Source organism: Scomber japonicus, chromosome 4 (assembly GCF_027409825.1).
Source record: "Scomber japonicus isolate fScoJap1 chromosome 4, fScoJap1.pri, whole genome shotgun sequence".
Lineage (NCBI taxonomy): Eukaryota > Metazoa > Chordata > Actinopteri > Scombriformes > Scombridae > Scomber > Scomber japonicus.
This window is the reverse complement of record NC_070581.1, coordinates 12,678,399-12,702,805: the sequence shown is the minus strand read 5'-3', so window position 1 is coordinate 12,702,805 and position 24,407 is coordinate 12,678,399. Positions and strand designations below refer to the sequence as shown.

General features: G+C 38.9%; 3 protein-coding genes across 3 annotated transcripts; 1 reads left to right on the top strand and 2 right to left on the bottom strand.

Annotated features, from left to right (window-relative positions):
• Window positions 1-440: 440 nt before the first annotated feature.
• actr8 (actin related protein 8) lies at window positions 441-5,144 on the top strand. Its single transcript, XM_053317532.1, has 13 exons — window positions 441-707; window positions 1,481-1,651; window positions 1,767-1,877; window positions 2,213-2,317; window positions 2,420-2,593; window positions 2,675-2,768; window positions 2,880-3,012; window positions 3,172-3,325; window positions 3,492-3,587; window positions 3,724-3,864; window positions 3,967-4,273; window positions 4,500-4,663; window positions 4,966-5,144. The coding sequence occupies exons 1-13, from the start codon at window positions 573-575 to the stop codon at window positions 5,107-5,109; spliced, it is 1,929 nt and encodes a 642-aa protein (XP_053173507.1). The 5' UTR covers window positions 441-572; the 3' UTR covers window positions 5,110-5,144.
• Window positions 5,145-5,824: 680 nt separating this feature from the next.
• Window positions 5,825-8,820, bottom strand: selenok (selenoprotein K). The gene is made up of 5 exons (XM_053317687.1): window positions 8,751-8,820; window positions 8,020-8,110; window positions 7,522-7,596; window positions 6,390-6,485; window positions 5,825-6,177 (listed from the first exon to the last, which is right to left on the bottom strand). Exons 1-4 carry the CDS (start codon window positions 8,767-8,769, stop codon window positions 6,395-6,397), a joined length of 276 nt encoding a protein of 91 aa, XP_053173662.1. The 5' UTR covers window positions 8,770-8,820; the 3' UTR covers window positions 5,825-6,177; window positions 6,390-6,394.
• A 1,948-nt stretch (window positions 8,821-10,768) lies between these two features.
• LOC128357545 (uncharacterized) lies at window positions 10,769-12,338 on the bottom strand. The gene is made up of 2 exons (XM_053317909.1): window positions 12,279-12,338; window positions 10,769-11,983 (listed from the first exon to the last, which is right to left on the bottom strand). The coding sequence occupies exon 2, from the start codon at window positions 11,767-11,769 to the stop codon at window positions 11,083-11,085; it is 687 nt and encodes a 228-aa protein (XP_053173884.1). The 5' UTR covers window positions 11,770-11,983; window positions 12,279-12,338; the 3' UTR covers window positions 10,769-11,082.
• Window positions 12,339-24,407: the final 12,069 nt, after the last annotated feature.

The following is a 24,407-nucleotide window of genomic DNA, read 5'->3' as shown; positions in this document are numbered from 1 at the left end:
CACAATTTGAATGTACTTAATTCAAATTATATATGTAATATATAGCAAGAAGTCCAATTTATGAGATAAAAAGTCAAAATAAAATGATACGAAAAAAACATAATTAGATGATAGAAGATAGTTATAAGATGACATACTAAGTGACCCATACTAAGTTTCTTCTTTTTTTCTTTTACTGGCAGAAATGGACCTCCATAAGTATCTGAGCTGAGTAAGGTTATTGTATCCCACAAAATACAGTCATACAGTGCATACTTAGGTTTCAGTATGCCTACATTGTAACTAGAAAAGCAGGACATATGTCTTAATCCTCCCATTTATTTGCGTTTTTTGTCATATAGCAACAAAATAAATCAGAAACAGTACCAAGAAAAAAAAACTATTTTCGACCAATAGAAATCCATGTTTTGTAACACGTGACCAAACACGGAAGTTGTATCTGACCGCTGCAGTAACTTGTTAAGCGGTAGTGAGGTCCTTCCTTGTGGCCTCTTATTGAAGCTCTTCACAGTTATTAGAAGGTAACAACATACTCATTCTGACTGTTTAGTCTATGAAATTGAACCGTGAGCATGACTCAGGCTGAGAAGGAGCAGGAGAACGGGAGGGAGAAAGAAAAGGAGCGCGATAAGGAGAAAGAGAAGGAGCAACAACGCGGCGTGAAAAGACCCATCGCTCCGCCGGCTATCCCTGAACCTCTTCAGGAGGTGAGATGGAGAGTTTCAGCTGTTGTCTAATACCCAGAGTTCTGTTAAGGAACCAATATCAATGTCTGAAAACCATTTCGTCCCACACAGATAGTCACTTTTCTGGACTGTCAGGCGCTCAATATCCGTTACATGAGCTCATCTGTTACTGGGCAGTGATCACATTTAGTTTAGTGGATCATTTCCATTAATGTTGAAATTCTAGTGAATATTTCGGCTGATACATTGCTTCAGATAACACCAGATAAAGCCCAGCACAAATTAGAAGAGCCCAAACTGAAAACCTAAGATGTTCAATATGCATAAAAAATGCAAGGAAGGAAGGAAGGCAACACCTGATGAGGTTTAAGGTTTCCTCAAAGTTTCAAGTCATAATCCAGGCAAACCCTGTGTTTCCATGTGCACACCCCTGTCCATGGACCGTTGTGTATTTATGGTCTCCATAATGCTGAGCTCATTGAAATTATTTTCCTGTGTTTGATGTAGAAGTACTTAACTGGCGTGTAAAGAGCCCTGAACTCAAACACCTTTGGGATGAGTTGGAATGAAGACTGCCAGGTCTTATTATCCAACATCCAACCCAACCTCATTAATACAAATGATAATCATAGTATTCATACTCTTCAGCAAATCTCTTCAGCCAGTTTTCAAATTCTCTTCAGAGGTTTCCATATATTTTTTGGCCATTTTAAAGGATTCTTTATTCACCTAATGTTCCTAATATTGTGATTCTCGTTTTCCTTATTTCAAAAGCATTTCCTCCTCTTTTACAGCAAATACAGAGCAATTTTATAGTAGTCATCCACCCCGGGTCCAGGACGCTCCGCATTGGCCGAGCAACAGACACTCTTCCGGTGACCATCCCGCATGTAATAGCCCGCAGACACAAGCAAAGTGGACAGCCCAGATATGAGGACGCCTGGCTGTTGAGAGAAGGTCTAAATGTAATGTCGCCCATGACCACAAAAAGCCACAGTACAGTCTTTAAGTCTCAAATTACTTTTAGTATTCATGTCACATTTTTATTTACCGTAATTGCTTCCTCATCCCGTTCAACAGAAACCAGAGAGTAATGAGCAGAGGCAGAACGGGCTTAAAATGGTGGACCAGGCCATTTGGTCCAAGAAGATGTCCAATGGAGTGCGGAGGACGCCCGTGTCGGCTGAACAGGTGTGCTTTATGAAAGAGAGAAAACTTTTGCTTATGGGAAAGTGAGAAATGGGTTAGAAATAAAACAAGGGGAGATGATGACTCTGTAGTCATTGCAAATAAAAACAATTAAGAGGGGTTTACTGGCACATAAAAATGACTTCTTATTTGCTTTAAAATGTTTTGGCTTAAGTCATATTTCTGTTGTTTGACCAAAGGGTAGCGTTAAACCATAATGACTCTTGTGTGAACATCAGCGCATATTGTGGTATCTATCACTTTTGTGTGCAAATATCTATAAGAGAATCTATTTTTACATCTGTTTTTTTTGTGTGTGTGTGTGTGTGTGTGTTTAGGCCAGAGCGTACAACTGTCAGATCCGTCCGGCAGTGCTAGACAGCAGCTCCAGGGTTAAGTGGACCAACACAGCTCACCATCCTCCTCATCTTGTAGGAGAGGAGGTCAGTGCAATGTTTTTCTAACTTGTGAAATAAGACTAAAACTAAAACTTGGCTTCTCTGTTTCACCAAGTTTTCATCCTCTTCCATCGTGCAATAATGCAGGCTCTGTATGTGAATCCATCCGACTGTTACAATGTCCACTGGCCTATAGTCAGAGGTCAGCTCAATGTGCACGCCGGTCCCGGAGGCTCGCTGACCGCCGTTCTGGCCGACCTCGAGACAATTTGGAGTCACATCATTCAAAAGCATCTGGAGATCCCCCTCAAGGACTTAAAGGTGGGAGAGAGCTCTGCAGCTTTTATGTCACTTTCTTCAGTGCTCCTTTCTTCTCACATTAATGCTTCATTCTTGTGACAGTATTACAGATGCATCCTGTTGGTTCCTGACATCTACAACAGGCAGCATATCAAGGAAGTTGTCAACTTGCTGCTGCTTAATATGGGCTTCTCAGGTATAACACACATATACAAAATCATATATTTACACTGTTATCCCAGCCTTAGCTTGTTGAATGTTTCCAATCATCTCATGTGCTGTTCTCTGTGTGATTGTGTGTGTACAGCAATCATTGTGCACCAGGAGTCAGTGTGCGCTACATTTGGCAGTGGGTTGAGCAGCGCTTGTGTTGTGGATGTAGGAGACCAGAAGACCAGTCTCTGTTGTGTAGAGGATGGAGTGTCCCACCGGAACTCGAGGTGGGGCTGAGAACAACTTTTTATATTTGATTTATGTCTTAGAAATGTATATATATATATATCACAAACATTCTACCAGAGTGACAAGTTTCATGTTGACATCTGGCATTTTTGCAGCATCTGTATCTTATGTTTTTATCCATCTGTTGGGCTTGGCAGGTTGTCTTTGGCGTATGGTGGCTCAGATGTGACCCGCACTTTCCTCTGGCTCCTGCAGAGGGCAGGATTTCCCTACAGAGACTGCCAGCTGTCCAGCAGATTGGATTGCCAGCTACTACAACATATAAAGGAGACTTTCTGCCATCTAAACCAAGTGTGTTGGTTAGGGGTTGAGATCTGTGTCTTTGTGTTATTGGTTTAGAGGTATTTGGAAATACTGGCATGTACTTTGATTGCTGGTGTGTTTGTTTCTGGCTAACTAACCACCAGGAAATATGCAAATCAATTCTAAATGTTTATATCTCCCTGGTTCTCATCAGGACATTTCAGGGCTACAAGATCATGAATTCCAAACACGCTTCCCAGAAGCTCCAGCCCTTCTCTACCAGGTTCGACTAGGAGATGAGAAATTACAGGTACTTTTGTCGTAATGTAAAACTAAGCTTTATTCTTTATTCTTTACTTTAGTCTGTCTCCAGCCTGTGTGTGTGGTTCTCTTTGTGTCTGCCCCCCTCATGTTTACTGGTTAATGTGTGTGTATACATGTTTTAGGCACCCATGGGACTTTTCTACCCCACCACATTTGGCATTGTAGGTCAGAAGATGACATCACTGCAGTACCGTTCCCAAGGCGACTCGGAGGATCCTCATGATGAACACTACCTTCTGTCCACGCAGAACAAACAGGACCAGGTGAACTACTTGTGACCATTTCACACATTTAATTAAATGTCTTCAGATAGACGTTCCCTGGTTTTCTTCCTTTTTTGCTTATTCTCCCATTTTCTCCAACAGTCCTCCAAATCTGCTTCAGACCGGAAGGCTTTCTCCAGACCAGGTGGAGCTTTGGATGGAGATGTGAGCGGTCAGGGTGGGATTGGAGAGCTCTCAGACCTGCCCAGGGGCTGCGGAAGTGGCAGCGGTGGAGGGATGCAGGGGGAGATGGAGCTTGGGCCAGCCCAGGGGGAGTGCCTGATGGGGGTAGGAGAGGTGGAAGAGCCAATGTCTGCTCACCTCTCCAGGAAGACTGCCATCATGAGCCAGTTTGAAAGCAAAGCACTGGGCCTGGATAAGGCCATCCTGCATAGCATCGACTGTTGTGGTAAGGAAAGACAGCATGAAGGGAGTTATTATAATCAGGGAGATATGCAAAGTTAACAGTGCTTTAAAAGAAACTGAAAATCTAGCACTTAAAGGAGTACTCTGGGGCTGAATCACACAATGAAAATAGAAAAGGGAATATTGTTTATAGTCATTTACAAGGAAGTAAAAGCTTCACAATGCTCAGGACATTTTGTTTTAGCTCACCGTCGTTTTTTCATTGACAGCATCGGACGAGACCAAACGAAAGATGTACAGTTCCATACTGGTGGTGGGAGGAGGGCTCATGTTTCATGGTGCCCAGGAGTTTCTGCTGCACCGCATCATCAACAAGATGCCGCCCTCCTTCAGAAGGCTTGTAGACAACGTGGAAGTTATCACAAGGCCAAAGGTAACTTGGGAAATGTTGCACAGACTTAGGTGGAGATTTGTAAAGTAGTATGATATTCAGCTGCGCTCATTCAATATTTCTATATGCTTTTGCTTGACAGTTTAATAAGTGCATCTAGATTACTATTAAAAAAAAAGAAATATAAACTGAACATTAAAGCCTCCATGACGGTAGGATTTAGTTTTATCTGGGTGTATTTCAATGTTGTTAAAGGTTATGAGTGACTACGATGAGTGCTCTGCCCTACATACTGTATATTATACAGCTTGTCTAATGTACTTCATATTTCATATGTACTCTAGGACATGGACCCTCGCTTGATATCGTGGAAGGGGGGAGCAGTGCTGGCGTGTCTGGACACCACTCAGGAAATGTGGATCCACCAGGGCGAGTGGCAGCGCTTCGGTGTGCGAATGCTCCGCGAGAGAGCTGCCTTCGTCTGGTAAAACCAAACAGATTTGACTTGAAGCTAAGAGACAACTCGTAGCAAAAAAAACAAACACTTTGAGAAACACATGGTGTGAAGTAGGCTGTTTCTTGTCAGACAAATGATCTGGACTTAATCGTCAACATGAAGTTAAAGGAAGATTTTAAAATTAAAACATCCAGAAAGACTTGGCAGCTTAAAATGACCCTCTTGATCAAATTCAAAGAGGATCAAGCAGTGTTGTGGAATGAACACCTCAAATGTTTCTATGAGAAAAATTTAAATCAGTTCACTGTCTACATTGTGGGGAAATACATTGACAGTATCACCTTAACAATTATAGAGCTGCTAACACATTGTTAAATTGTCACCAATGTTTATAATGTTGTTTTGTTGGCTGTTGAATCAAAAACCCTGATGAGGTCATTGTTGAACTGTTTAGGTAAGGACTTTACTAGTTTAATATTCTGTAAATATTACTTTGCTTCTCCTATGCTCATGAATGAGTGGATCGATGTAAATAAACCCTTTGCAATTTTATGCATAATGGTTGTGTTTTAATTGGAACAAACAAAATACACTTTCCTTGGAATTGTGAATATATTGAATTTAAACACAAGGTTGTAAGAAAAAACTCTTCAAAACTTCATTATGGAATCAATATGAAATCTCAGCTCAGCATAGGTGGACGTCATTACCAAATGTGACAGTTATGATACAAGACAAACTCAGTATTGGGTTTAAACAGCGTAAATCTTTATTCAAACAGAATAATACAAAACAAAGATTAAAGTAACCTAAAGATTCCCAGGGGGATGATCGTAATAGTGACACACAGCTCTGGTGTCACAGGAAAATGAAACTGCAGAAGCAGGAAAAAGGGAGAAAATGATGAGGATAGCTGCTTTATCAGCCGATCTGGCCCCTACGTGTAGGAATTCCCAGAAAGGTGTCATGAAACTGCTCGTGGCAGCAGCAGCCAATGAGGAGGGGCTTCAGCACAGTGACATCACCATCTTTCTTCATGTTCTCAACAGACAGACACTGGGCCGGGCCCCACGCCTACACTGGATGTGTAGGCGTTTACCTAGAAAATAGAGATTACACATGTGGGAAATAATGTTGTATTCACATTATGTAATATCTGATACAATTAAACATCATGTTGGAAACCTCAGCATTCTTAACAACGTACAGTTATTAGACCAAGAACCTTATCTCACTTTGTGACACAGGCTGCAGAGTTAACAGGTTTATTTGTTGGGTGACGTAGTTCAGAAATAAAATGGTATTCTTTACCTTCCTCATCCTCCTCCACCCATTGGTGGGGCGTTGGGACCTGCACCATGGTTTACTCTTCCCATCCTTCTTCTGCTACCAGGGGGACCTGGAGGACTGCAGAATCAAGCAAAAGAAAAGAATGAGGAAAGGGAAAGATGATGTAAAATTAGAATAAAGAAAGGACTTGTTTTTGTCATTTTCTAGCTCATGTCAGATATTTGAAGGTAGAGAGCAAGCAGGGGATGACACTGAGGTTTTACTAGCTGATATTTCTCACTATTCATGATTGTTTTAATGTTTCTGTGGGGGTGTATGTCGACTTGGTGTGAACGACCTGTCTCATGATGTTATGTGTCTTAAAGTTCCGTAACAATAGGCTGGTCATTTTCTGTATTGTCAACAAATCTCATGTGAGTAGCGGCATATTGTGTGTATATACAGTGATATAGTGATATAGTGTTGATGTCTGTTTATTAACACTGTTGCACTGGGTGATGTATTCTCTCATCCTGGAAAAGTGTGATGATGGTAGTTTGTTAAGAAATGGCAGTAATACAATTCTGAAGAGTGAATGTTCTCGTACAGCAGATGCTATTTTGAATGGTTCTTGGGCAACAACAGAGGTCTACAGCACAGAGTATGGGCAGAAATGTGTCACTAGAAACAGAATTTAAATAATTTATATTAGAATTACTAAACTTGAATGATTGCGTTAAAACACTGAATTACCTAATATGAATGTGTATTGTTTAAGATGAATAACTGTGCTTAAAGCTGAATCTGAATACCATAATTATAAATGGAATTTATTATATACAAAAATCTTGAAATTGAAAGTAATATTATGAAACTAAAGTAATTTGCTATGAAAATATATTTGGTTCTAACTAAAAATGTAACTACATACTTCCATTTTCAGTTCTCACTATTCAAATTCAGTTCAGTGAGATACACCTGCTTGCCGATGAGCAACTGAGTGCAGATTAACAGAACTTCGCACTTACTTTAACAACTATTTTCTCTCAACGATATCAACGACAATGACAGCAAGATATTTTGAAAGTCTAAAGTATTTTCTCTATGCAGGAAATGTAGGCTATGTCCCTAGTGTGTGTGACAGTAGAGAAATGACTTTACTCCAGGGACTTACCCTCTGCCATCACTGTAGCTTGACGTACCGCCGTATCCATCCTTCGTCATGTCAGGGTGAATTATTGTCTTGAAACTGGTAGAGGACAATGAGGTTCAGAGTACTGACACAAAAACATTATTTCTTTTTCTTTTTTAACCTAAGTTGTTATATTTCTTATCACAACTTCCAATACATATTTGGGTTAAACTTCAATTATTTGAAACCAATTTCCCTATTCAGCTTGGAAGAAATAGTAGTTGGATGTTTTTAGACTGGATTCATAATGACAGCAATAAGATTTTGTGACTCTTCTGATTGCTTGAGGGAGACAGCTGATTTATACCAACTTTTGAAATCACCAAAAAAAACAAAAAAAAACAACTGACAAAACAAAAGTTAGTGGAATTACAAATCTTTACAAATTCTCAGACCTTCAAAAGTAGTTCACAAGTAGATGACTTTGTTCAAATGGTCAAACATGCATTACTTGATTAAATACTTTTGTGAATGACTTACAACAGTCCGAAAAACTCCACCACTCCCCAGAAGAGATCAACCAGGAGAGACAGCCGCCATGGCGACTGCATCCTGTTGTCCAGGACCTGACCTGGTACCCACAGACAGAAGGAAAGAGAGACAAATGAGGAAAGTGGTTCATATGTCATTGTGAACACTAAAGCTTGTGACCCATCAGTGTGGATAATGCAACTAGATTTCCCGTCTCTCTCTCTCACACAAAAATATTTAAGAACACTGATTTCAGAGGAGAAAAAATAGTGATTAAATTTATCTAGGGATACGATAAAATAAAATAAAAAAGACGAGAGGAAACATACTGTTTCTGATTCTGATACTCAATTTTGGGATAATTTAAGGCTCTTAAGACTAAACCTAGCCACTGCCACTACGAGCAATCACGATGCATCATGTTAAACTCTCGAGTTAACACAGTCACTTGTTAACCTAAACATGGCCTAACGTTCAACATAGCACACTGAATTAACTGATGCAATACACTGAAATAACAGTGGAAACACTTGTAAAAAGTTTCTGATAAAAAACTAATTGCGGTTCTTCCTATTGCGGAGAACCAGCAAGATAGCTAACAAGCTAATTGGCTGAATGTTTCCTAATGCTCTTAACACATCCTTGTTGAAGAAGTGACTTTTAACTGGAAATGTTCGACAGATATCATACATTTTACAAGACAGTGACAAATTCGCTCTGAAGATGAACAAAACGCTTACCATTAGACACGTACACCATCTTTAAAAGAAGATAGCAGCAATGTTTACAGCTGCACTTCCGGGTCCGGGTTGCGTCATTCACGCATGCGCATGTGTAGCTATTGTGAAAACATAAAATAAATGACGTCACTTACAGAAAACCCCAACCATGGACTGTAACCCTATGTCAAAGAAAATGACAAATGATATAAATATATCCTTAACATTTATGTATTAAATTTAAAAAATATAACATACTATAAAAATACAGCGAGTCAAACTTTACACTCGTCAATTATACGGAATGGTCTTTTAAGAGGCCACAGATTGTGGTGCCTTTTAATTGCGTTACAATGAAAACAGTTCGTAATCTGTAATTTTGATGGATTCATGCATGATGTCAATTTAAAGGATGGCATGTCAATCATGTTAACTAGTTGTTGAGTTACATAGGTGTGCAGCTTGAAATCCAACACTTACAGGGTAAATTAAACGTTGCTGGCATGGAATCTGCTGCAGGACAGAAAGGAATGGGAATATTGTTGAATTATTTCTTAAATGCTCACACAAATACAGCTCAGAATGTCTGAGCTCTCAAATAAGTTTCGGTAGATCTAAATGAAATCACTTTAAACCACTGTTTAGAATTCACAGACCTTTAAAGAGATATGTTCCTTGTAAAGATCTTACAGCTATCTGAGTACATTAAAAAAACAGCAAGCACATAGTATGTTAAGCAAAAATGACCATTCCTTTGTTATAATTTGTTTTGTTTATGCGTATTTCAGAATTGTGTACCATCATAAAACAAACATAAAATTATCATTGGACTCCCTACCTGCCAGAGTACAGAGACTTGTGTCAGTTTCAGTGTAATGCTTTAACATTACATAATGTTGTCTGATGCTCTGTGTCCTAGTCCCATTTTTTCCACAGCTGTACACATGCATGCAGATGTTACAAAGATATGAAACTGAGTATACAAAAGCAAACATAGCTTGTTATGGGATGTGATGATTCATGGTTGAATTCAAAACATTATTGAGAGGTCACCATTCAATACATTTCCAACATGGAGAAGATGGTGCAGGTGAATGAGCCCAACATTTTAGTTTATTACACTTTACCTGAGCAAACAGTCACCACCACAGCTGAGCATGATAACCCGAGAAACCAATATGATGAAGACTTAATGGAAAAATACTTTAAAAACACCACCAAGACCCATGTTAGAAAACACACACTATGAAGATTTTTGACAGACGACCTGACATCGTATGACAAAATAAACTTACTTTATATTTCAAGATGGGTTATTTTACATTGACTTCAGCATAGTATGATTTTTTGAGTTAGTAAAATTATATCTTAAGGCTCTTCTGCAGTTGTAGTTGCTGTTAGTTTTCACCCCATCTTTAAGAGGTTTTGTTTGAAAGAAGGAAAGGGTAGAAAGGAAATGAAGAAATTAATAAAGAGTGGCTGCAGCACTGGAATCAGGAGATAAGAAGACAGCTACATGCTATACAAAACAGAGTGGGAAAGAGGAGGTGATAATGACCAGACTAAAAATAGGATGCAGTAAACTGAATGGGGCTCTCTATATTATATGGATGCATCCAAATGGATTTTGTTAACACTGTCAGGTACCAGAAACAGTAGAGCATGCACTTGTTAACTTTAGGAAATATACCTCAGAAAGGGAGGACATGATGGAGAGAATGAGGAGATCAGGGTTAACAGGAGCAGGTTTAAAGGGCATACTGGATTGTGGTGAAAGTGAACAAGGCAGGGTGTGACTGGTCAGGATTGATAAGAAATATGACAAACCAGATACTGTAGAAATTAACTAACTCTTGAGGATAGAAGTAATGCAACCTGTCATTAAACCTCAAAGAAGGAGGTTTTTTCTGGAGGAGGCCATGCTTCACAATACAACACAAATAATCAGATGCAAAATATCCAACATCGTGTCAGCTCATCAGCTCACCATGGCACTGTTACAAACCTCAACAAAATTGTTTTATTCACCATGTGTTCTGAATTGGGTGTTTTGTATTGAACAATATCATAATATTCTAAGATCTACATTATGAATAATTCCATTCATGTTAGGCAAATATCATCAATCTGGATTAATGTTATATTTGCTTGTAAACCAAGAAATAGTCAAAAGTTTGAACATTGCACCCATGCAAAAATAAATAATCAAACCTAATAACTTCAATGCCATTATAGATCCAATTGCATATTAAACAGCTGGCGACATTATGGGGTGAAGGCATCCCGTGGTTTTCTTTTAACATAACCAATCTGAGTGTATCAGAAAGGCTGAAATACAACACATTAGTCCAGGTTATGTCCTGTCATTGCACTGAGGTACAGGACCCCTGTTCTTGTCATCAAGTTTTTGTGAGTTCTGGATCTCTTCATTGGTCTGTGGTTTAGATCCCGTGCTGGTTTCAGCAGGCTTATATGTGCTATATTCTCCACCCTTAGCCCGTGGTTCAGATTTTGTTTTCTCTCCTGCAAGCTTCTGTCTGCCACAGTCTTTGTCCTTTGTTTGTATTCCAGACCTGGAGCTCTCTTCTTCAGTTTTTTGCGTGTCACACTCTTTGTCACTAGACCCAGATTCTGGTTTGGTGCAGTCTCTGTCATGCTTTTCTGTGTCCGTCTCTGCCTCTGTTACCCGATTGGCTGTTCCTCTAAAAATACCAGCTTTGTGAAGCTCACGCCGTATAGTTTTCACAGAGACGGCGTGAGAGAGGTGTCTGTTCAACTCTGTGGTTATTTTTGAGGCTGTATACTCAGGGTGTTCATTGACTATCCTGAGGAGTGTCTGTCTATCCTTTTCTGTGAGCTTTGACTTGCGCCCGCTGTTCTTCTTTGCAGATGCTGTTCGTCCATGTTTGATGTACACGGTCATGACTCTGGAGACTGTTCCCCTTGCCACATTGAACAGCTGAGCGGTTTTGGTGACGGATGCACCTGATAGTCTCGCAGCAACTATCTGGCATCTTTCAAACTCTGTTAAGTCACTCATATTGCTTTGAACACTCCTACTAAGAGTGTTGACTTTCTCTTTTAGAGTTGACAACCAATCCCAGGTAATAGACAGGCAGCAGGCTCAGTAATAGCTACTCAGGTGCTCCAAAGTTCTCTTTCATATGGTGTTTCCATTATTTTGTCCACTGATGCAGAGGGATCCAGAGTAGGGAAAGATCCAATGCTGGCAGGCTGGTGGTGTCCTTATTCGTCTGTAAATGAAGAGAGGAACATTTACAGAGACTAATCAAAATGTAAAGTTGAGAACAAAATTAAATAAGATAAATAAAGCACTAATAAAGTTCACTGACCGACGGGTTTAGTTCACTATCAAATGTGCAGTAAAGACTCGATGGTCATTTTCGATGCTAGCCAGGTAAAGTAGCGATAGCTAGATTAGCTTCCATCAACAAAATACGTATTCAGAGTACATAATATTGTCATTATAGTGACATTTAAAGACACACTAAGCACGTTAGCTGGTGCATTACTGTGTGTTGTACTTACAGCCTGAATGGGTGGAGACAGTCGGTCTGTCCACTGCTATGAAACCGAGCTGTGTTTATGTTTCAGCAGGCAGTGTCCTGTCGAGATGGTAAACCCGGATTTGATCTCTCGCGAGATTTGTACGCGTTGCTCCTTCATTGGACGCGTATTGTCAGAATAGTAATTATATTTTACGATGTAACAAGGCTACGATTAAAGCCATGATTGGGTTTAGGAACAGAACAAGACAATTCATTAGTGTTAGTAAATGATCATGAATTGGACTTTAATAGTCAGTCTCGCGAGAGCTTGCGCAAATCTACGGTTACCATGTAGGCTGTGCTCAGGACTAAACAAGACCAGAGTTGACAGTCTCGGTCACAGAGCAAATGCACCATGGCATTACATGTTTGACTAAAAACGTATTTTGCGTTAAACAAACATAAAGTTATAGAACTGAACTTTACATTACTGTCTTTGACACTGACTGTAATAAGCATTTTCTAAACCTTACCTTTGCTTTTGAGCAGATAAATAAAGGTAATAGTGTAAATTTTATAATAATAATTTCACCAACTGAATTAGGTCTGCAACTAATGAATGGTTTCATTATCCGTTATACTCTTCTATTGGAGACTAATGGATTACAAAGACACGGCTCTACCATTTTTTAAAGCAGTTATCACTATACTTATCAGGGGGCCACGGTGCACAGCTGGTGGCCAGAAGAGTGATCCAGCATATGGAAGAAAGGAAGGACAATTTTACAGTTTTTCAAGGCTGTCTTAAAACAAAACATTGAATCAGGTATTTGTTGCCCTAATCAGTCCTCACATTCATACTGACCTTTATTAGATCACTTCATAATGTATTTACAATGGCAGTGATGGGGGCAAAAATCTTGTGCAAAAATGTATTTAGGTTTATTTGAAGCTGATATGAAGCTTCAAATAAATCAAATCAAGTAGACATCTTTCAACATTAGTCTTTTTAGTGCCAAAGTCCCTCATACTGTTACTAAAGCTCCACCACAGGTCAGCAGGGAAACACTGTCCGCGGAAACACAAAGAGGGAATTTAATGCTGAAAAAACTGTAAATATGGCAGATATCCACTTCCTATGACCAACTGCAACCGCTGAGGTCTCATATAAGCTTAAGATAAACCTTTAAATGCATGTTTGCACAAAATGACACACTGTGGCATCACTTAAAGCATATTTGAAGGGCATATTCTAACAGCCAATGTTAATGGAAGATGATTATAGTGAGGACAACCTATTTCAGTGTTCATTTGGGCACCTGACTGCTGTTTTAAGACAGACTTAAAAAATGGTGTATCCTTTAATAAAATCATATTGCATGGATTAGATGCACAAAAAACACAGCACATTTTAGTGAGTTTAAATGAACAACATTAGGCCCACTTCAACATTCAACATCGTTACTCTAAATTATACTGACATCATTTATAAACCCATAAAAATTTTTCTGGGCAATGTGAAAATGCTGAAATACATTATCACAGTTGTGATGATCATGTTTTTTATTTCAGTCAGTTGATATACTAGTTGTATATTACATTCTCATTATTCAGCCATTCTGAAAAATAATTCAACCAAAACCCAGAAATGGCAGTTTCGATTCATGACAGTGTTCATCAATGGGCAACATAGTGTTTTAAATGAAGGTGTCCTGTGCCTTAATGCAAACAATCACTTTAGATGTGAGAAAAAGTCTGGAAAACTGTACATTAGACCACATGTTCTTTGGTCTGGAACTTAGGACTTTTGCTCTCTTCATCAGGCTCTAGTTTGTCGACCTCAGAGTCAGATACAGGTTTCCCAAAGGCGGCTCCTCCTCCTCCTCCTCCTCCACGAGCTTCAGTCTGTCTCACCCCTTTCGTCTGCGGCTTGTTCAAACTGTTCCTTTTTGCTGATGAAGCATGTCCATATTTGTTATACACACTCATGACCTTAATGACAGTTCGACTTGACACGCCACATAACTGGGCGGTGTCTCTGACCGACAGACCAGAGACTTGGGCACCAACTATCTGACCTTTGACAAAGTCTGTTAACTCACTCATATTAGAGATAGACTGTCTCTTCTGAAACTGGAAAACAATCACTGTGAGTCAAGCTAATAACTGAGATGTCTCTATAATTGTAATTAACTTAGTTACTTCAAAGTTGTTTTTCACATAGTGTTTCTCTTATGTTGTCCACTGTAGTGTAGGATGAGTGAGGATGGATCCAGATTCATTGTTGGTCTCTAGATGGAGGAAACAAAATGAGTATTATGTTAATGTAAGTTTCCAAACACAACAAAGCCAGTAAAACAAGATGTTGAGAGTGAAACGCTGCAGGCTGGTAGATGCAGGTAGATATATGGCTTGACTAACGTAAGATAACATTAACATAACCTGGAGAAAACCTCAGCAAGGTGTTTTTGGCACAGAAATATTAACCAAACAGGCGATAAACTCGTATATTCAATTCATATCAACATATTATACTAAATTGTATTAATACTTCAAACGTTTTGTAGATATTTATTGTTTCAACCGACATGATTTACTCACATTTATGACCGTTTTTCTTCATTTTCTTCTGCTTCTTGTCTTTCTTCTTCTTCTTCTGATCACATATGCGACACACTAGACGCATCCAAGCTGTGTTGCTGCCCTCCACAGGTCATTTGTAGAACTCCATTAGATGAGTTAAATCCTTAATTAGAGTCCAGTGCGATGGGGAAAAAACGAATTACAGTTTTTGTTGTTGTACAATGTAACATCAAGGGTATTGATTTCAACTCCATTATCTGTGTTAATAATAGCTGTATTTGTATGAGGCTTCTGTATGAAAGTTGGTATAGCATCAAAGCATGATATTTCTGAGTCACCATTGATGGAGATCTATTTTCCACCAGGGTGCTGACCAACAAGTGGCAACACATGTCTAGCACCGCCTAGTTCTTACCACCACATTGCTGCCCATTCTTCTATTTGATGTTTGCTTCAGTGTGGGCTATATTGAAAAGTAAAACCTGCCTTAGTTTTCCTTTTCCAAGATTGCCACTAGCTGGGTAATGAAGACAAACACATGATTTTAAATCTGCTTTGCTGTGTGTGTAATGGAGGAAGGCTTATTCCTATTGTACCTTTTCCATTGTTTAGATTCTTGGAGCCCTCATTGTAAATCTGTATGCTATCTGACCATTTTTATTTAAGATGATGAGTTAAGAGATGATGACTAGTTAAAGTCACAGGATCACGTGCATCCTTCTTCATAATTTGGTTTAATTAGGAAAAGTTGGGCTCTGGCAAAAGCCATAGTAGAACAGGTGGCCAGCACACTGCCAAGCCCAATGGCAAATCTTTTATTCCCATTTCCCATGCTCTGTCACCTATTGAATTTAGTAGACTACCCCCTTATCTTTTCCCTGCTCCCTCAACTAACACTTAGCAGGTATTAAGAACCTAACCCTAACCTACTCTGTAGTTGGACCAGAGACAAGACCATTAAAAAAGGTTGTTCTAAAAGCTCTGCCATGTATTTTAAGTGCGTCAGTCTGCACCACATCAAGCCTCTTTTGAATAGCTGTCCTATATGCCACACACCCATAATCAATTGCAGATCTTATGATTGACCTATATATCATCATTAACGTTCCTCTATCTGCACCCCAGTCAGATCCTGCCAGACATCGTATGACATTAATGACTTTCTCACACAGCTGTCTTCTCTGCTTGCACTCTATGTCAGTCTCTCCTCAAAACACACTGATGCCAAGAAATTTCAATGTTTGAAGTCTTTCAATAGGCTCATTGTATAGCCTGAGATCATGCTGTGATGCTTTCTTTTTAAAATCAAAGACTACATACTTACTTTGACACTGAAATCTTTATAACGCCATCGCTGTGTCCATGTCACTACTTCATCTAATGCCCGCTGCGGGTTGTTTATAAAGATGGTCTAAATTTCAACCTCTTTTCTTTTTTTGTTTAAAAGATATTAACTGAAGTTTACACACCAAAAATTTACAAAAAACACAGTAACTTACATAAGCAATAAAGTGCAATCAGTGCCAAAGTCTTCCCACACTTATCAGCCACCAGACATCCCTAATCCTCTGATAGATTCATATTTTTTTGATTCTTTATCACCTCTGCACTTCCATTATAAGTATGGTGTTATGATTAATAAGCCCACTCTATTTATTTTATCATAAATCATTTAGCTCTCTAAACCATCCCAGACTATTTGTAGGTGTTGGAAGAAACATTTTCTTCACAGGATATAGCCCCACCTACTCTTACTTGAATCTCTAAAAGTTTTACATCCTGCCTAGTTTTATCACTAAACCCACCCTCCGCAACATATAATATGCCTTCAAATGCCAAAAAACACATCCTCTACTGTTTCCTTACTAGTCAAAACCTTTGCGTCCAAATCTAGCACTAGTGCAGAGTCCATATGGACTGTTCAACTTTAAAGCCACTCTGACAGGGAACAAAATATTCCTGTTTCTCAAGCATATACTAGTCTGTCTGTAACCATACATCAAGATTATTTTACATAATACAGCTGTGAGTGCAACTGGGTGATAACAGCCAGGTTTATTTGCTTTTTTATCAGGTTTTTGGCAAAAGTCCATGTTCCCATGTTGTATTGATTATTGCTAATATCTCCTGTAGTAAAGAAATCATCCCTCTCTGTCTGTTCTGCTAGCAGTGACATTAAACACACCAACTACATAAATCTTTTGCAATAAAAGCACACAAAGGCTCTTAAAACCTAATATAATAATATTATTTTACAGCTTTAGTTACTTTTTGCATACAGATTTGACACAGTGGATAGTCTAACAAGCTTTTAAAATACAACATATTGTTAAATATGAAACCAGTGGTTTCCAACCTTTTTGTCTTTTGACAAAAAGCAGTGTGTAGTTGCAGTCACATTTCCGATGTTTATGAGTTGTCAACAACTCTACGAAATAGTGATTTTTCCATCTTACATGGTTTAATTAAAAAAAAAAAAAGTTCAAATGTTCCAATATTTTAGCATAAATCAATGATTAGAGAAACTTAGTTTTTTCTTCTTTCCTCTCCCATTAATCATCTCACGACCCCTCCGATTTATGTGGTGACCCTCTGGAGGGGCCCGACCCCTAGGTTGAGAACCACTGGACTAAACTAGCTAACTGTATATATAATTGTTAAAAATAGCTCAACTTCCAGCAACTACAACAGTAACATGTTGCTTACACACTGATGCCTCAGTATTAATAATCTCATGATGTCATATAATAACATGCTGTATCAGTCAGACCAGAGGGATCAAACCACTACTTTTACTGCAATGCTGACTGATTGATTGATTTTATATGAAAATTATATTAAAAAATAGCTCTGAAAGGGAATTTGTGCTTACATAAAAGGAAATGTCAGGATAACATAATAATGCCCTAAGGCACATTGTGGTCCCTTTGGGGATGGAGGATATGCTGCTCAAAGTACGTATCTTTACTTCAACTTACTTTAACTTAAATCATCTGTGTACTTTTTCCATCACTGTTACAACTCACAACACAATCTTATTATCTGGGCAATGTGAAAATGTTGAACATTTTCACAGTTGGTGATGATCATGTTTTTTTACTTCAGGGCCACCAGAGGGCAGCAGAGACAGCAGAATGAGCAAAAGATGTTCAAATCAGACATGTTTACAGAGTGTCTGGCTGCTGCTGCTCTACCTTCTCATTAACAAACTAACAGTGATAATATACTAATCCTTATTATCATAGGGACCTTTCTGACCCTGTGAGAGTTCCCAGACCTCCCTTTGGGAAAGACTAATGAATTAAAAAGAAACAGTTCTGTAACATGGAAGGTTGTGTGTCTTTGATGCAGCTTGTAACCCCACTGATGTGCCTTTGCAGCTGCTCCTGATGGCCATGACCCCAGACTAAAGGTCAAAGGTGACAAGTTCAGACAAAACACGGCTGTAGTTCTGAGATCTGACCCAAGCAGAGGGGTCAAAGTTCATACACAACAAGTGATCAGCACAGTGACCACACATGAGAACAGAATCAGCAAGAGAGAGTATGTTTCCATATTAAAATGTGTATTTATTTGCATATTATATAATTTATCTGACATTAAAGCTAAATTAAACTGTGGCATGACAGCTGTAAGACTTAAATAACATTATCTTTTCTTTTCTCCGAGGTTAGCTTAGAGTCCTTTTACTGGTTTCCTCTCTGAATACATACCACCCCGTTCCCTTAACCCTAATGATCAAGAATTGAGATTCCTCTGACACACCCATAAACAGATACATGAACTCTTAATGGATTGCAGCCAGCGTGCAGTTGTCAGCTTAATGTCGACTAATGTAGGTAAAGCTCCACAGGGAAACACTCAGCGCTTGTTGACTGCTGGAATGTGCTGTGTGGATTTTTCTTTCTGTTTCCATCTTTATCTTTTGACTGGGGTCAAATGTCATTCACAGATATTACTGCTTTCTATGAAGGACATGTTCACAATTTTTCTAGCTTGCCTTAAAACAACAGTCAGGTGCCCATAAAAACATTGAAGCAGGTTTTCCTCTCTGTAATCATTCCTCCTGTTAATACCAACCATTTAAATCTGCTTTCAGTGTTAGTGATGAAGGCCAAAATCCACAGTGTGTCCACAGAGTCATTTGGTGCAAAACTGCATTTAAAAGTTCATCTGAAGCTTATATGAGTCTTCAGCAGTCTGAGTTAGTCATATCAAGTGGATATCTGACACATTTACAGTCTTTTTAGTATCAAATCCCCTCTTGTTTCCCTGTTGAGCTGCGGTGGAAGAACAGTACAGTAACAAAAAGAGGGACTTTGGCATGAAACTTCATATTAGCGTCAGATAAACTTTTAAACACATTTTTGTACAGAAGGACAGCCTGTGTGAAAAGCCTGTTTCAGTGTTCATTTTAGCACTGGACTGTTGTTTTAAGAAAGATTTGAAACATTTTGAACACGTCCTTTGTATGGCGTGCAAATGCAAGGAGTTGTTTTACTTAAAAAAGTTAAATGAAATGTTGTTGAAATGAATGGGGTTTTTTGGGGTTTTTTAACAAAGTTTTTAAAAATCCACGGAATCATGATTTGTACCCTTAACATGAACACACTGACAGGGTTTCATGCTGGAGTTTGAACCACTGATTAAATGAATAAAGCATCCTTCTCATTAACATTGTGGTTTTCTCACAGAAAAGATGTTGTGACCATGTTGCAACATTGTTTTGCTTTTTCCTGTGTGTTTTGGCTGCAAGATACAGCATGTTTGATTTTTAGGATGAGGTTATCTATTGACTTGATCCAAGGAATATAGCCACATTTAACTGGAAGTATGAGGACATTGACCTCTCTTTCTCTTATAATCCTAGATGGATCAATAACCTACTTTGGTCTGATTAAAGCTGGCTGCCACACAGTTTTGTTGTCATCATAAGAATGAAGCACAGGGAGTCTGAATGATGAGAATCGCTGCTTCCTTCACATTGTTACAAGGAAATACATTTTTATTACAATCTGTCTTGTTTTTGTTGTTTTTGCTGTGTTATATTAACATCATTGGATGAGGAGAGAGAAAACAAGATGAGAAAAATAAAAATAAAGAAGTATAAGATGAGGTGAAATGACAAAAACTAATACATGGGGCCAAAAACTAAATTTCTCAGTGCCAGTTTATGTTGATGTATTCTTGTGACACATACAAACATACACTGACAAAAACGTTCTCACAAACACACAAATATACTCATGACCTCGGTTATCGGCTCATATATACTATGTTAGTCACGCACAGAACTTTCTGGAAATTATTACAGAAGACTGGTCATGCGTGAGGATTTAAAGAACAGAGGGGACAAAATGCAATTGGAGGCTGGTTTGTTCTTCATGCTGCAGCACTCATCTCAGATATCTGTATTGTGTGAAGGTTTGTGGCTGGAAGTTTACAGAGATGTTGGCAATCAGCTCATGTTTTTTTTGCATATGTGTGTGTCTTTGTGTTTAAGCTTTAAAGTTGTGGAGAGTCTAAGCAGAAATGCTGAGTCAGTGTTTTATAGAGGTCACAGAGTAATCGATGTAAGGGAGTGGGGGGATCATTATGCTGGAAATCCCAAATGTTCTTGTTTTTGTTCTCTTTCAAACATCTTACTAACAGGATAACCTTTAGATCAACAAACTACTTCTTATTTATAATATTTGATGTCTTTGTAATAAAATAAAAACTATGAATAATATTTCCTTTACTGAAAAATACTGAACAAAATATAAAATAAGTCTAAACTAATACAAGCTTTTACTGAAATGAGGCATGGTGAAGAAACAAGTGCTGTCATTTGTCTATGTTTACAGTATAGAAGCCACTGTTGTAAGTTTTTCATATTGATACCTGCAGGTCAAACACTACCTAACAATAGTAGCAGTTGACCCACTGTTTCTAAAAATCTTATGTGTACTTATTCTTCATTACTCATTTTGTTCATTTGCCAAAATTACTTTGAACAATCTGCAGATAACAGTGGTAACGTTTTGTTTTACATCATGTGTGTTAGAACAAAGCTTTTCTTTCTGTTCAGTGTAAATCATTATAGTTTCATTTTCTTTAACATTTACAGGTGTTCTCTTTATTAACAGGGGAAATAATTAAATACTTGTGCATACACACACACACACACACACACACACACACACACACACACACACACAGAGAGAGACCCCTGTTGCTAATGTTCTCCCACTTAGACTGTGTTTTCACAAGACCGTAATTGATGAGTCCATTAGTGTTAAGTAGCGGGGTCGGCTATTTTTCACACCCTCACTTGGCTGAGTGGGCCGGCCCTCTCCCAATAAGAGGAGCTTTCAACAGGATCATCACTTTACATGATGAACTGTATGATAAATACATGTGGCAGTTCACACATTCTGCTGAGCACACAGTTTCTGTTTTCCACCCCTCTCATTCTCCCATTCTTCTAGGTATACAATACAGCATGTGCTCTGCTATGCACTATATAATCTAAGTAACAGGCAATTGAAAGTCACATTCAAGTGTATGAGATGAAAAATTCATTACAAGAGTCTGCATCTAAGCAGGGTTCAGCTGTTAATGATTATTGGAGATTGGAAATGATACAGTGCTTGGCTGGAGATCAATGTATCTAGACTTAATATTTGGCTCCAATTGATAAGGAAAATAAAAGAAATTGCCAGGAGGGATTGATCTGTGTGTGTTTGTAAGGGTTACAGTAGACAAAGTACTTCATTACAAATCAGGGAAAGATTAGGAATCAGTTAGAAACAGATTGACAAGCAGAGAAGAAGAAACAGAAGAAGATGGGAGAACCACAGAGGAGAAAAGAAGAGACTTGTCTATTTGTTGTCTTTTTTGTGTGTTCACATGAGAAGCAGAGGTTTGACGCAGGTTATTGAGTGTGGAAAGCTATTTATGGAAACACTGACCAGTACCATGTCAGTTATTTAAAGTGGCAGTTAGTCAATGTTGATACAGTAACATTACCAATGATGCCAAACTGTTTTCATGGTTATGATTACAGTTGGTAAATACTGTGGTTTTCTTTTAATATTGCACAGTGCCACAATTAAAACATATTTGGAGAACATTTGTAGTAAATAAATTTAGTCAAAGTCCTTGAAAATAACAATAAGACTTTTTGTACAATTTCCAAGTTTGAAGGTCTGAGATTACTTGGGAGATGGCAGTGGTGGAACATTAACTTCAGTAAAAGTTTGTAAAAAATTAAAAAATTAAAGTTCCACCTTTAAAATAGTATTTAAGTAAAAGTATCTAAGTTTTAACAGCAAAATATACCTCAAGTATCAAAAGTACTCATGCAGAACGGTCACAGATGTCCACTCATGCTTTGTTTTTTGTTGTGTGTCAGGTCATCAATCAAGTCAGTCAGCATACTAAAACACACGGATGCAGGAAATTACAGGTTAACTTTTGGAAATGAGTAGCTGTGAATTTCTGGATGACAAACAGAAAAACATTCCAGGAGCTCATAAATCATATTAACTTTCAGTTTGGTATGCATCCTCTCTGAGTAGGTTCAGTGGCTGACAAGAAAACGTCATGATGAAATTTAGAGAAGGCAAAGAGTAAAGGTGAGTAGAAGGTGAAGAGCGACAGATGGGAAAACACCTGAGCTGAAAGAAGAAGAGGACGATCAGGCAACTGTATGGATGCAACCTGCTTATCGCCACTGGAGGAGAGGAGGGTTTGGCCTTTAGGGAAATGATCACACACTATGTCTACATGAATCATCATGGCAACCTAAAACTAAATATAGTATTCCCATACATGCTTATTAGAGTGTTTGCATGTGACTGTATGTGAGTATGAGTGTGTGTCCAGTTTCTAACTGATGAATGAAAGGCACTTTCCCTTGTAGTTCAGTTCAGAGGTTAAATTCTTCCACTGGAAACATTTAGACAATCAGACCCCTTTAAAGCACCTGGGAATACCCCCTACACACACACACACACACACACACACACACACACACACACACACACACACACACACACACACACACACACACACACACACACACACACACACACATACAAAAGGCAAAAGTCAAGCAGACAAGACTGTTAGCACACCGCCCAGCTCAATATACCCTGGCCATGAGTAAATCCAGACTGGCCTCAACAAGTGTCCATTCAGAGCCTGCTCCACTCTTCAGTGTGGGACTCCATTAGCTGCAGACCAACAAAGCATTGTGCAGGTTACCAGACTAACCACCAGGAGACACTAGCTGAAACTATGCTGCATAATAAAGAAGTGGGACGTTCTGTTAGAACAGCAGGAAATCTGAAACTGTGGTTAACATGCATTGTTATGGTGAGATGATAGATATTACTCAACTTTGGACCCAAGGTTTTATGCTAACAATATAATAGTCTTAAAATACATAATTTAGCAAGTGCATTTTCACTTAGTTTTCCATTCTACATCTACTGCTATACTGCAGTTTTATGTGGAAAGTGGGGATTTCCTGTCAGGGAGGTGACCAAGAACCCCATGGTCACTCTGGCAGAGCTACAGTGTTCCTCTGTGGAGAAGAGAGAACCGTCCAGAGGGACAACCATCTCTGCAGCACTCCACCAATCAGGCCTTTATGGTACAGTGGTAAGACGGCAGCCTCTCATACCATGAGAAACAAGATTCTCTGGTCTGATGAAACCAAGATTGAACTCTTTGGCCTGAATGCCAAGTGTCACGTCTGGAGGAAACCAGGCACCTCTCATCACGTACACCTAGCATTCCTACGGAGAAGCATGGTGGTGGCAGCATCATGCTGTGGGGATCTTTTTCAGAAGCAGGAACAGGGAGACTAGTCAGGATCGAGGGAAAGATGAACGGAGCAAAGTACAGAGAGATCCTTGATGAAAACCTGCTCGAGAGCGCTCAGGACCTCAGACTGGGGTGAAGGTTTACCTTCCAACAGGACTACCACCCTAAGCACATAGACAAGACAACGAAGGAGTGGCTTCGGGACAAGTCTGTGAATGTCCTTGAGTGGCTCAGCCAGAGCCCAGACATGAACCCGTTTGAACATCTCTAGAAAGACCTGAAAATAACTGTGCAGCAACGCTCCCCATCTAACCTGACAGAGCTTGAGAGGATCTGCAGAGATGAATGGGAGAAATACCCCAAATACAGGTGTGCCAAGCTTGTAGCTTCATACCCAAGAAGAGTTGAGGCTGTAATCACTGCCAGGGGTGCCTCAACAAAGTAATGAGAGTACTAAAAGGTGTGAATACTTTATGTACATATGATATTCCAGTTTTTTATTTTTAAGAAATGTGCAAACATTTCTAAAACGTTTTTGCTTTGTCATTATGAGGTATTGCGTGTAAATTGATGAGAAAAAAAATTAATTTAATCCACTTTGTGGGGAAAGTGAAGGGGTCTGCAAAACTTTCTGGATGCACGGTATTTCCATTAAAGAATTGCTAGGTTGATGTACAAATGATATAAAAATGGTGAATTAGAGACACAGATACAAATTTACAGATAAAAAACAGTCTGCATTTATCTGTGCATTGTGTTCCATGTAATGTAA